Genomic DNA, 13,997 nt, shown 5'->3' on the forward strand with positions numbered 1-13,997 from the left:
AGATCATGATCTTGGGGTCCTGGGATGGAGCCTCGCGTCAGGCGTCATGCTCAGTGGGGAGTCTGCCTCAGGATCCCTCTCTCTCCCTCTCCCTCTGCTCATCCCACCTGCATGCTCTCTCTCTCTCTCAAATAAATAAATAAGTCTTAAAAACAAAATAAAACAGGACTCTTTTGAGTTCTTGAGGACTCTGTTCATAAACAGCCCAGCCAACACTGCCCTTCCTCTGGGATGGGTGTGGGAGGGAGTGTTAGTCATACAGCTACCTTTAAATAGCTTCCTAACTTGTGTTAACATTTCCAAGATCCTGCAGTGCCAAAAAGGACAGCTCTATTGTCGAAGGATGTGTACTTAATAATCCTAAGAAACAACTATTTTACAAGCCTTTCCACTTTGTTTCTGGTGGGAAACCAAAACAGCTTAGCTTTTTACCCGTTGATAAAAGCCAACTTCAGAGATCCAAATGAATACAGTGGGAGTGGGTTGATTACGAACGGAAGTTTAAAACAGGGTTTTAAAATCTTCAGTATGAAGAATCAAAGGGGAGACTTCCTAGTTACGTGTTTAGAGTAAGAGTGATTTGCCCATACATTAAGAGGGCAGGTATTAGCAGTGTGTCCTGAGGGCATTTTGGACACCATTCACATCATTTGCTAAAACTTCTCCCACTAGACTCCCAGGCCCCTGTGTGGATGGATGGGAGAGGGAAGTCAGGCACACGCAAGGGGATCTTTCCCATCAGAGAAGGAATACAGGGTCCTTTTAAGTGTCTCTTCTGAAGAGGCTTCTCAAGAGTTTGTTTGCAAATCTGAAAACCCTTAATCAAGAGGAAAACTAAACACGGAAGAATTTCTGGATTCTGCTTTTCACACATCACTAAAATAAATAAATAAATAAATAAATAAAACAAATCTGAGATTCAAATCCATGATCCCTTTCCCATCTGGTTAGAACGTTTTCAGGTGATGACAAGAATACCAGACTATTGGAATGACTACTGTCATCAAAGCCAGCGATCCCAGGCAGGACCAAGGAGTTGGGGTGGAGGTGGCACTTCTATTCCGGGCCCCAACGAAGGGGACAGATGATGGTACGGTGTTGATGAGAAGAGAAGGGGCTTTCTTAGTTTTGTCATTCCCCATGTTGCCATTTGATCCTCTGTTTCCCTGGAATAGTAACATCACAGGACTCAAAGCAAAGGGGCTGGCGTGGGACTGGGAAGGCCAAGTCCCCCTGAGAGCCGACGGGCAAGGGCAGAATTCCCAAGGAGCAAGTGGGTGCCTTGGCTCCCAGGACACCAGGCAAACTAGGTCACGTCCTGAGCCTTGGGCTGAAGGGAAAATGCAAGCAAGCTGGGCAGCAGCCGGCCTCAGGATTTACTAGAAAAGGGACTTTATGGGTTCCGAACCCAGATACCTTAAATAATAGGATCCACCACTCAGACTGATCCATATTTAATCAGTGAGTCCTGTAGAGGACCACCAAAATTAATACTGTAAATTTTTTTCTTGATTCCTTGAGGGACAGACTATAAAGTCTACATATAAGCCTTCATATTGGAAGTATATGTTTATAGGAAAGCAGCTGAGTCTGGAAAATAAGCCTGAAAACAGGGTGTTAGTACTAAATGTATTCCATAAGAATGAAAGTTTAATATCTGCTTTAAGTTGGTACATGAAAACACTTGGCATGAAATAAAACCTTAAAGTATTGCCTTCCTGCGTGCCCTAACTCTAAGGACCACTGTAACCCGTGTAATTATTCAGCAAGTGGTTACGAGCATGGTTCTTGGGTGGCTACAGAGGTGAGAAAACTCGGGCATTTTAGACACAGGTAAGCAAAACCTGGTCCTTTTTCCCACCGAGTCTACAGCTTATTGTGGTGAGAATACTAGACACTGGGATTTTGGGTCAAACTGTAGGCCATTTGCTTGTTTGTTCCTGAAATGACCCTGCATGAAATCACAGAGCCTTGAATGGCGCGGCAAAGGCAGCAGCAGCGGGACAAACTTTGCTGCTTTTTTCCTTCCTATATGGGAATCAATTACCTATTACCTCTGAACCAAGGTTAGAGCATGAACTATTAAGACAGAAATTTCCAAATTTTACCAATTGAACTAAATCCAATTTTTAATGTTTGTGCTGGGAAAACAAAACAAAACAACACAACAACAATGGTTTGGGGAAAGCTCTCCTGTTTAAACTTAGTGATTCTCAGCCCAGGGCCAATATGCTGACCACCCTTCTCCCTTACCCTGGGAAGGCAGGTAGCAGAATGCTTATCGATTGGGGTTCTGGGACTAGTGTGCTTTTTACTCTTGCTGTTATGAGGGGTTTGCTAGGTTTTCAAGGTACTTAAAAAAATTATGTGGAAAAGGAAAAACAGCTTCCCAGGCATTCCCATCATAGCATTTGATGAATTTCACGGCAATGCTTCCATTATGGGTTAGGTTCTCAAGCAGAGGGACTGGGGTCTTGGCCCTCTCTGTAGCCCGGTATGAGTCCAGGGTAGGCCTGAACTAGCAGGGGCTCCAAGCATGTTGGCTGAGTGGTGGAGATGCCAGGGGATGATGGCAGTTAGGAGCCCCCAACAAAGGGGAGTTAGTAAACACCACCCTTTGTTTGCTACAGAGTCATTCATAATAAAGCCCATCTCAGCCTCTTCCTAAGGAGGTCATTGTGGAGAGCAGAGAATTGAGGGCTCCCAGACTGTCTCCTCGGACATCTCTGGAGTAGAGTTTGATTTTGAATTTGAGCACAAGCCCGGCACCAGGGCATCCTCAGGAAGAAAAGAAGGAAGAACACTGCCAGCTAGCTGAGACCCAGCTCAGCTCCATCCTGACTCAGCCTCCAAATCACACTTCAGAAGGTAATGCCTTCAAATTACAGGTACAAGGTTTTGGAGGGTTTTGGGAATTCTGGAGACTTTGTAGACTATGTAGATGCAACCCGGTTTTGAGGCCCTGAAGTCTCAGCTCATTTGGATGTTTGGATGGGTTTGAGCCCACCTACACTCACTGCTTAAGCCAATGGTTTCCTTGAGCAGATCTTCAGTTTTATAGGGGAGGGAGGGAAAGGGGAATCAAGAGCAGGTAGAACTTTAATACAATTCTGCTGCATACTTTGCTAAAAGATGCAATGATGAAAAGCAGTGCAGGTGGAGAGGGGGCTAAGAACCACAGGAGACACTGTCACTGCTCCTTACTGCGCTGCTGGGACCCTTGGCTTAATAATCCATGAAGAACCAGGAAAGCCAAAGACGAAAGGCCCCTCATTGGGAGCCCTCTAATCATGCAATGACCTCTCGCTAGTGCTTTTCAACTCTCTTTTTCTTTGGGGCCGCAAGTAGTCTAGAAAACAGCTTCGGAATAGAGCAAGTCTCCATTCACCCAATTCCTCTGCCATGTCCTAGGGGCTCCTGAGGCCACTAGAGAAATTGCTACTGGGGAAGAGGCATACATCGAAATGGACCCAGCAGCCACCACCAAAGGATATGCTGGGACCGGGCCATGGAACAAAAAACCTACGCAACATTACCATTGTGTCCTTTGTTGTAGGAAGACCTTCCCTGGGACGGCGGCTTCTTAACAGAGGAGGGACATGTTTATTTGGTCGTTAAGACACACGTATCCTTCAAAATATGGTGGTACATACCCATGAGCAATGTGTGCCATTAACAACATGCTTAGCTTGCATATTTTCTTGGACCTCTGGAAAATATTAAAAGAATGTCTCATGATGCCTCTAGGGAGAGAGGTCACATGCCACATGTCCTCATTCAGCAGGAGCGGAATACGAAAACTCGGTGGAGCAATCTGGTGTGTAGACTTGGGAGGTTTGTACCATGAAACCCAAGATGCCAAACTCATGCAAAATAAACACAATTCAAACTGGAAAGAAAGACATTAATTCTGGACGGAGACATGAGACATTTTCACTGTGGGAAGACCAGTGACTGTTGGGCTAAGCCACCCTCGTGATCCCTGTGCGAGCTGGGAGAGACGGCACGTGGCTGCCACACCAGTCTCAACAGATGACGCATGCTGGCAGATCACCAGACACCCCACATAGGAAGGGCATGGCAATCTGCTAAAAATGGGATTTTCTGCTACAGTGGAAAAAAAGTTAAAAAGAGTTGACTTACTATCTGTAAAAGTATAAATGAAATATAAAATTATATAAACACACACACGCTTGCATCCTTTGCTTTAACAGTGGCTTTCCTGATTTAATTTCTTTTTTGTACGGACACAAATGCAGTGTGCGTGACTCTAGACCAGCGAAGCTACATTCTCCTGAGATACTCTTCGTTGGCGACAACAGAGTGGTCAAAAGTGTGGGTTTTGGACCCTGGCCTTCCTAAGTACTTACTAACTGAGCAACTCTGGGCATTTAACTTCTTAAGGGGTTCTTTGCTTTAAATTGGAGACAATATTGATATTATGGGATCACTATGACAATTACATGAAATATCATATGGGCTTTGTATATAGTTGATGCTAAGTAGTGGTTGTTTCTGTTTTTGGAGGTGTGAGGCCTAGGAAAGTAATGGAGAACTTTCTGTATTTGGCAGAGATGCCACAAATGATCAAACTGGTGACAGTGGAGTGACTGAGGGGCAGCGAGGGGAAAAGGTGGCCTCACAGTAACTCCTAAGGGGTTTTTCACCCTCCTCTTCTCATGCCTATCCCTCCAAGACGGGCTGCTACAGTGGATTGCTGGTCCCGGTGGGACTATCTCAGCCCAGCTGCCATGCTTCAGGGGAGCAAGTTTGAAATTTAGTGCCCAAGGGTATCTTCCTAAGGGGTCTGCAACCTCAGTCAGGGAGACATCTTTCTAAGGATGGCAGAGGGGGCAGGGGAGCAAATCAGTGGACACTGGCCAAATTCAGGACCCTGGTGATGCTTGAGGCCCTGTGTAGACTTCCAGCTCCAGCATGGCATGAAACTGGGCTTCTAAATCAAAGCTCTTGGAGAAAAACAAATTCTGGATCTTACGCAGCTAAAGCTTCTAGTCCAAGGCCTTCTCTCTGAAGGGTAGAGCTGAGCGAAAGCACATTATTCTCCTACAGTGCTAACTGGTGGGCACCCAGCCTCCTGGGGGCAGAGAAGAGTGATGGAGAAACCAGTCCCCAGAGGCCAGCAGTGAAACCTTCCTCAAGGAATGAAGTGGGTTACCCCTGACTTTTCAATGCTCTGCTCACCAGCTCTGAGCAGAAGCTGCGGGCCAACCAGGTCCCTTAGAGCAAGAAGCTGCTCAGGAAGAGAGTTCCAAATTCAACACTGGGCTGATGGTTTGAGGCCACCTTAGTCTGGGATATGATTTTATTAGTTGTCATTTCATCTAATAGCCACCGGTCACTATCCTTGATTAAGTATCTAGATCTCAGGGATAAACCTTTTACTCCAAACCTCCTGCCTTTGGCCCCCAAGAGTACCAAGCTCATTCATCTGAAAACATTTTAATATATTAAACACCATTTTTGTTGAGATCAGTACCTACGCACTTTAAAGCTTTTCAAGGTTATTATATTTAATTTGATGATAGTACGTGAAAATCCACCCTATGCAAGAATGTTCTGACCTCTACAAAATGTCTCAGAAAAGCATCGGAAAAAACCGTTCAATATGTTTTGTGTTTTTTTAAACAATAAAAGGGCTCACCTGAAAGATCTGGCAAAGTTTTGCTGAGTACATTAAAAAGGAAAAATCAAAGTCCTTAATTTATAGATTGTCCCAGGAATCACTACATTTTTCAAATCTGTTGTGAGATGGGCTTTTCTTTCTTTAAATTTTTTCTTCTTTTTTTTTTTTAACATCTGGAGTTGAGACCTTAACCTATTCCATATGTGCCACAGACGGCAAATAAAGACACAATCTTGGAAAACATAATGCCAAATGTTTCCTTTAAAGTGCGATGCAAACGATATCCTTCTCACCTTTCTACACATTCTTTGACAACAGCAAAATTTCCATCCCCTATTGTCCTTCCGACTTTATATCGTTCTGTTATTGTGGCTGGAATCTGGAAGCCTTCCTCCGACACTTCTGAAAGAATCATTAGTACATTTTTATTGGTAGAAAAGGGAACACAGATGTCGCACCAGAGAGACATTTAGAAGGATCATCGAATAGACTGGAACTGATTCAGAATCGATATGTTACGTTCCATACAGTGAGACAAGCCCTGCCTCCCCTCCCTCCGCAGACGTTGTATACTCAACAGCTTTTACCAAGACAAATGATAAACTGAAAGGAAACCTAAGACTGATGGAGTCCACTTAAACCGATGGGAAGGCAAACAACACTTTCTGTGGCCGTGGGGACTCCGAGGAGGAAATTTCGCTCTGTGTTTCATGCCAATTTGATCCGTAGTGTTTATGGACTACCCACTGTCTATAGAGAAATGACCTTCCTGGGTATGGCTCGGGAGAAAAAATGGAGCTTATGGGGGACTCTGCCTGACATGGTACAAGCATGAAGCCTGCCTGCTGTTTGGACACTTAGCTTTACTGCATCCTGAAATGGAGATCTCCGTAAAATTCCTTATGAACCAAGACCTGATTGTCCCCTCGCCCCCAACTCCCCAGTATCAAGAGCAGATTTTAGACAAATGTTCTCACCAGCAACCTGCATAGCAGATGTTGAGTTAAAATTGCAATATTTATTATGTCTGTGAACAGAACAGTTTTGTAGTTTCAATTATGTTAGTGCCACTAACACAACACATTTTCCCCCTTAAAATGCATTTTGAAATATTTTACAAATGCCTAATAATGCTTTAAATATCTAAGGCCATAAAACTAAATAAGCCACACTTAGGTCACATAAATATACTGGATAACCTTTAACATCTTCGGGGTGTAAAAAGCCTTTTATAGCTGGGCTCTAAAATTTACATGCTTTAAAGTTATAAATCCTAGCGCTCCCTCAGGCAACCTGAATACAAAATGTGATGGAAACCTAGTGTGCTTTCTAAATGCGCTCCTATTCTGACCTTTCATCATAAACTGAGACTAAACATTTCTTCTCAAAATAAAATTAAAACCTTAGGTGGTGCCTAGGTTTCTGTCTTCTCCATTAGCCTGCAACACTAGGGAATGACATATGGAAACTCACAATTATCACACATTTGCTTTAGGACCCTTACGCTGGTTCTGTGATCTGCACCACTCTGGATTCTAGGGTGGATGGAATTTCTGGAAAGAGTTGTACAAATGTGGGACATTTGCTGCTGCTACTTTTGGCCTTGGGATCTAGGTAGTCCCTTACCTCTTCATAGGTGGCGTTTTAGTCTTTACCCACTAGAAGCTATCACAGTGGTCTCCGGAATAAAACGTGAGAGCTGCAGCCAATTAACACCCCCTCCCTAATCCCCACCATCTCACACCCCAAGAAGCTAATAATTTTGCCTCTGTTTGAAAGACTCAGCCTGGGGATTTTTGTCTACTCCATGGGAATTAGAGGAGAACGTTGGAGAAGTTTCAAATTCACTGCAAAGCACCCATATTTGTAAAACATCTCTCAGATGACACGGTCTTAAGGCTCTTTACTACATAGATAATAAAAATAACCATCCTCGGCTGTCAGAAGCAAGGCTGACTCCAGATGGGAAAAGAAAGGTGGTTCTTCATGCTTCCTTCTACTGGGAGCATAACTGCTTGGAGCACATGGCTTGGGATTTTTTTTTTTTTTTTTTTTCCTATTGATAAAATGTATCCTTTAGGCTTTTGGCTAAGAAGGCTGTGCCAAAATCTTAGCCAAGGACCATTTCATTTCATTAGGTAAATACAACACAGCAGAACAAGAGAGACTTCTAGGTGGTTGAATTTCATACTTCTTGGAAATACAAAAAAAAAAAATCTGATAGGGCACGGTAGTCAGGAAATAATTCATGTGCAAATCACTTATCTCACTTGACATAACAAAAGGTACTTTTTTTGGAAAATCAAATCATATCACTTCAAACAAATAAGGGATGCTGATTCTTTAACAGTGGCTTGATCTTATAAGTCGTACACTTTTCTAAATACTTTCGAATAATTGATTTGAGTCTGAAAATGACCCCCAGAGAGGAAACAGGCATATATTCCAATCTTATACAATTTTATAGAAGAGGAACTAAGATGTAGAATGCTGAAGAGGCTTATCCAAAACAGTCCAGGGAGGGGTGCCTGGGTGGTTCAGTCAGTTAAGCATCTGACTCTTGATTTTAGCTCAGGTCATGATCTCAGGGTCCTGAGATCGAACCCTGTGTCAGGCTCTGTGCTGGGGGTGAAGTCTGCTTAAGATTCTCTCTCTTCCTCTTCCCCTAAAACCCCCTCCCAAATAAATAAATAAAACCAAAACAATCCAGTGAGTTAGTAGAAAAGTCCATTCCAGAATCTAGGTCATCTGACCACATCACAGAGAAATTCTAAAATGAACTAGCTTAAGGTACAAAGAATATTTTTGCAATTGTCATCAAGTAATTCTTTTCGTAAAGCCGTATTTTCACATATTGAGCTCACATTAGTTAGAGTACCTCTGTAGGGCTGTTAACAGTCAATCAAGAGAGTAAATTATCTTTAATATACTGAAAATGAACAGAATTTGGGAAAACAAAGGCAGCAATTGCTTCCTTTTTTTTCAAAGTAGGCAATATCTGGCCTTCTTAGAATACTTATGGCCTCCGAGGATGTAAAATAATTCCTTCTTCCTGTTCCCACAGAGTAGATATGATCCCTGGGGGAAACCATATGCAATCCTATCCCTCTGAGTTGCTTTAGGCTTCTACTTCATAATCCTTGAGAAGTTACAGTTTCCTGAAGTAAATTCAGCCAACTCATCCTCTGCCCCCTGAAACCCTTCTCCTCAGACACCAAGTCCCAAGCTCACCACCTTCTCCAGGCCCATCGTTCTCGTCCATTGAGCTGCAGACTTTGGTGGATGCCAGGGAAGTAGAGGAGCCTCCATGTTGAGAGCTCTGTGAGGGAACAGAAACATAGGATAAAAACACTCGGTCAGAGCGCCAGTCTGCAGGTGCTATGCCCAGCCCAGAATCTTGGGGTATAACTGTGCCCATCACCAGGGAGGATTTGCTCTTAATACTTGAAAGGGGAGGTTCTTAGACTATTCAATTAGATTACTTCTCTTTCCCACCCTATTAACCAATAATAGATAGTTTAACTGTGTCTGGATAATCATTCTAAATTTGGATGTTTCTGGACTGTTTAGTCCTTTTTCTCAAAATCAGCCTTCCTTAGCTCACTCTTCAGGTTCATCAGATTTTAAGCTTCTCACCTCACTTTTCCACAGTCTATCTGCAAACGGGCCTCAAATATGGCACCACTCTGATCTCATCCAAAATGTTTTCTATTCTTACCATAGGAAAAGAAATTTTCTTCACTTTGTTTTACGGAATAGCCTAAAAGAAAAACATGGAGGCTTACCACATTCTTGGAGAAAGGTTAAAGAGTGGGTCTGTTAATTCCACTTTGAGATCAAGACACAAGCACTAAGCAGGTTATCAATATGTTAAATGTTACAAAACAAGTCTGAGGCAAGGACAGGAACTAAAGCCTAAGCCTGGTGATGCCCTTGCACGTTTTGGTGTATTTTGACCCAAGACCAGTGAGAGCAGACAGGAGAACAACTATATGACAAAGCTCAGAGGATGAAACAATACCAAATATTTAGTACTATGATTAGCTACGGGGCAATACTTAAACAATGAACCTTTCCATCTCTGCTTCTATTCCTTGAGAACACAATTTGCATATTTCAATGCTATTTCTAAACAGTGAACACAGCTTGTCCTAAAAGATCTTCCTTCTGTTTCCCTGGGTTTATCCACTTGGTTGGCCTGATGGGAGCAGGAGGCGGTGAGGGGGCAGCATTGGCTCATGGTGCTGGCTGTCTGTGGAGCAGAGAGAAGGGAAAGAGCATCTGTAGTTGAATTAATAATGAAGAGGTGGCGAGAAGCAAAGTTGACCTATTTGTTCTCTGCTTACCTGTTTCCCTTCAACCTCCTCCCCATTCCATCCAGCCTTAACTGTACACAAAGTAAAATTTCTTTACCCCCAACAGTATCTTGCATAGAAAAAAAAAGCAAAGATTCTTAGTTTTCACCAAAAAGATGAGTATCACTGGGTAAATCATTGCAGGCCATCTAAGTCCACTGCCTGCTTTCCTGGGTGTGGCTAAGATACGCATGTTCCATTGGCTGAGTTCGTCAAAGCTGACTGTTGACGTTGGGCTGAAAGGTACATTCACAGCAGGGTTGCATCTGCTTCCTTACAGGACATTCTACAAGTTTTGGGTTACTCTAGGCTACCCCTGAAGCCCACGTAGTTTGTGTGCTGTGTCCTTTCTGTTCCCATGTGGTAAGTGTCTGCCACAATCAGCGGCGACTTGAGCGGTGTTTTTTTCAATCTTTCTCATCCAGCTCTTTTGTGATGAGCAGCACAACATTTTTCCTCTCTCAGGCTAGAAAGAGGGATTCTGATGGGACCCGAAACAGTTTTCTCTGGAAGTGACCCTAACTATGCGGTCATAACCAACTCTTTCGAAGGTACTGGAAATGTATGAGCTTTTAAGTCATGCTTTGCTGACTTTCACGGATGTCTGTTTGTGAACAACTTGTATTTGTAATACTGGAATACAAGGCTTAGACAAGGCAGATTTATGATGTCGATGTCTGGAGAAAATAAACATTAACATTACCACATTTGAGGGAAAGGAGTGTGTTTTCAGAAAGTGAGATCTTTTATCCCATGTGATTGCTTTTGCTGTAGACGTAATGTTGTTCCAAGCAGAAAAGCAGTAAGTAAATGTCTAAAACGTAGACCTTCTCTTCTGGGCTTTCTGATCCTTGAATTTCTTCCGGCAGCATAGCAAGTTGTGTTTAATAATGGAGACACATTGTGGTTTGGGATGGCAGGTGCTATCTTGTCATATGGTGTTTTAAATTTTAGTATACAAAGACACATTCTTTCATCAAGCGCTCGAATTAATAGACCAGTAGCATGTTTCCTAGCAAAGATGTCCACATTCATGCACTCAATTCCAAAAGCTGGTTCTTTTAATAAGAACATCAGATACTCAAAACAGAACTCTGACCCAAAGTATGTGAAAACATCTTTTAAACTGTAATGTTCAATCAACTGACTGGATATTATTCACTAAAGTGCCTTATCAACTAATAAATTGCATTTTCAACAGTGCCACCAAACGTCTGATGCCCTGAATGCTTGCCACAATGCCAGCTGTGTTTTCTCTGCCTTATGGACAAAACCCCCTCAAGGTTTTTAGGCTCCAGTTTAAAAAAAAAAAAAAAAAAGGTTAACACAAATTTGCTTACATTTAGAATTGCTTATTTTGAACTTTAGGTTTGAAAATGTACCCCCAAGTAATTTCAAATTTCATGCTGAGGGTAACAGACCATTTTAAGAGAAAAATTTATATCCTTACAAATAGAGAACATAGAGTGAAAAGTTGTCATTTTATTATGCTCAAATAAATGTATTAGATTCCTAATGGTGTTATCTTTTTCTTTTTCCCAAAGAGGTAAGATAGTTAGCATTATACACTTTCCAAGACAATAATTATTCATGTATTCAAAGAATTTCAGGGATCGGAGTAGACCTTAAATATTTCCTATTCCAACTTACTTCCATCCAGAGGCCAAACTCCCACTACAAAAATCCCAGCCATTTAGTCAAATGGCCTCAGTTCTACTACTTCCACTACTGAACACATTATTTCTTGAAGCGACCCCTTAACTATTCATATGAGACTAAAAAAGTTCTTCCTTATGCTGAAATGATGTCCTTCTACGTTTTCCATTTATAGGTCTTAACTCTCACCACTGGGGCTACCCAGTGCAGATCTCATCCATTTTTCCTATGACAGTGCTTCAGGAATTTGGAAATAGCTACTGGACCCTTTCAGTATCTTGTCTTTTTCAACTTGGATATGTCCAGGGTTTTTTTTTTTATTGTTCATCATACAACAGGACTCCATGACCCTTTCACCATCCTGGGGATACACTCCAGTTCCCAATCTCTTGTTAATGCTATGGCTCAAAAGAAATGTAATATTCTAGGCATGCCCTGACTGGCACAGAGCAGATAGAGCCTTCCCCTAGTGAATGGAATATTAATGCACTTTTAAGATCACACTGGCCTAGTGATAGATAGATAGCTCCGTAACTTTTTAGCCTAACACTGAGCTCACAGTCTCCCTAGTCTGCATTTGGGAGTTTGGTGTTTCTTATTTATTCACATTAAATGTCCTATTTATTACATTAATATCCTTGCAGACTGTTATTTTGTTGATTCTGATTTTGTCACCTAATGTTTTTGTCCTCTCTCCCAGTTCAAGTGATTCAGTAATCAGTATGGCTCTTTGTGTATGCTAGTTACTAATCCCAAATATACTAATTTAGACAGTGCTGGAGCACTCTGATTACTGCCCATAAGTCTGACTGGAGGATTTTGAAAATAGTAAAGGGAATAACATGTAAATCCTTGCTCTTTAAAATTAACCCAAAGAGATCAATCAGTCTTTATCAATGACCAACAGAAGCTGAAAAGCCGACTTGCATTTTTTGCATGCTTACAAGTGAAATCAGTTTGCTTATTTGTTTTTTCTAAACAGATACACCATTTTATAGTATACATAATGGTAAGATTTTGTGTTCGCTTCAGTTTGCTAATTCTAAGGCATCTGGGTGTGTATAGTACAGAACACACAGTTATTTTAGAATTTAATGCAATTAGGTGCTCTAAGAGACATTGTGACATTTGAAATGTTATCACCTCCAAGCCGATTAAATGGGAACCAGCTGGGCAGGTTGCTGGCACCTGGATGGTTTTATGACACACCTTCATGAAAGTACTGCCCTAAGTAAGAACACATCCTAAGTGTAGCTATTTAGCTTGGGCTCATATAACAGATGGAGAACATATCACACTTTTTGAAGGAAGTGAGAAAGCTGCCATAACAGCTCTAACCACATTTTACCAAGATGTATCTGATGACTATGTACGTAAAAACAGTTCATTTTAAATATAATGGTACTACTTACCCCTGCCATTTGTATTAATGGTGTCCCTCAGGTGAGGACTACACTGAATCAAGTTTTCAAAAATACACAATTAATCCCACTGATCTACTCAAGGTAGAAAAACCTCACCAGATAAGTTTAGCTTTGACTGGTTAATTGTATTATTTCCCCTTCAGATTCTGACAATAACAATTTATTACTTTGTTAATATTGATTTGAAAAAAGTGCTTAAAAAAAAAAAGAAAGAAAGAAATCAAGTGGATTAACTTTAAAAAGGAAACACAACCAGTAAATATTCAACAAACTCAAACTACTGTCTTGGTGACCTTGACTTGAGGTCTACAGAATCTCTCTCTAAAGATGACTCCACTAATTTAAAAAAAAAAAAAAAACCAAAAAAAAACTAAATCATATTCTTGAAGTTGAAAGTTTGAAACCTGAGGATTCCATGTGTATCTAGAAAAAAAACACACATTCATTTGCTTTCCAAGTGTGTATAGAACAATAAGTTGGTGACATCAATATGTAATAACCAATAACATTCTATTATGTGAAACAAGGCAAAGGGAATTCCTTTTTCCAAATTCTTGTCTGCATTCATCATAGCATGTTTAGTTCAAATACAGTTTATGGTACGGGCAATCATGTGCCTAACAAGAATCAATATTGAAAAATGTAAAATAGTATCATAGAGACTTGGTCAACGTTTTTAAAGGGCTGGAGAACAGTTATTCATGAAACTGGTTTACTCAGAAGAAGGAAAAATGAAAATGGGAATACTGGCATTAAATCGATGTTAGTGAAGCCACCCACGGGAGCCAAGATTTCAAAAATAAATGTATTTAGTTACAACTTTGTTTTATCAGGCAGCCCTCTTGCCTCTTGCCTCCAGTCTCTATACTCACTTAAGCCAAGATCTATACATTCAAAATCTGAACCATTTGTCTTGAG

The 13,997-nt window shown here is 41.4% G+C and overlaps 1 protein-coding gene across 4 annotated transcripts in view; it reads right to left on the minus strand.

The window, feature by feature from the left end:
* Window positions 1-13,997, minus strand: part of DCLK1 (doublecortin like kinase 1) — a 353,945-nt gene that overhangs the window by 57,736 nt on the left and 282,212 nt on the right. For 2 of the 4 annotated variants that reach the window (XM_047723162.1, XM_047723164.1), the window contains exons 7-8: window positions 8,879-8,963; window positions 5,938-6,046 (exon numbers count right to left, since the gene is read on the minus strand). In XM_047723162.1, coding sequence (XP_047579118.1) covers window positions 5,938-6,046; window positions 8,879-8,963 — 194 coding nt within the window. Of the gene's footprint in view, window positions 1-5,937; window positions 6,047-8,875; window positions 8,964-13,997 lie in introns of all 4 variants that reach the window. The other 2 variants (XM_047723163.1, XM_047723161.1) reach the window with 1 other exon arrangement.

The sequence above is a fragment of the Lutra lutra genome, chromosome 3 (assembly GCF_902655055.1).
Source record: "Lutra lutra chromosome 3, mLutLut1.2, whole genome shotgun sequence".
NCBI lineage: Eukaryota > Metazoa > Chordata > Mammalia > Carnivora > Mustelidae > Lutra > Lutra lutra.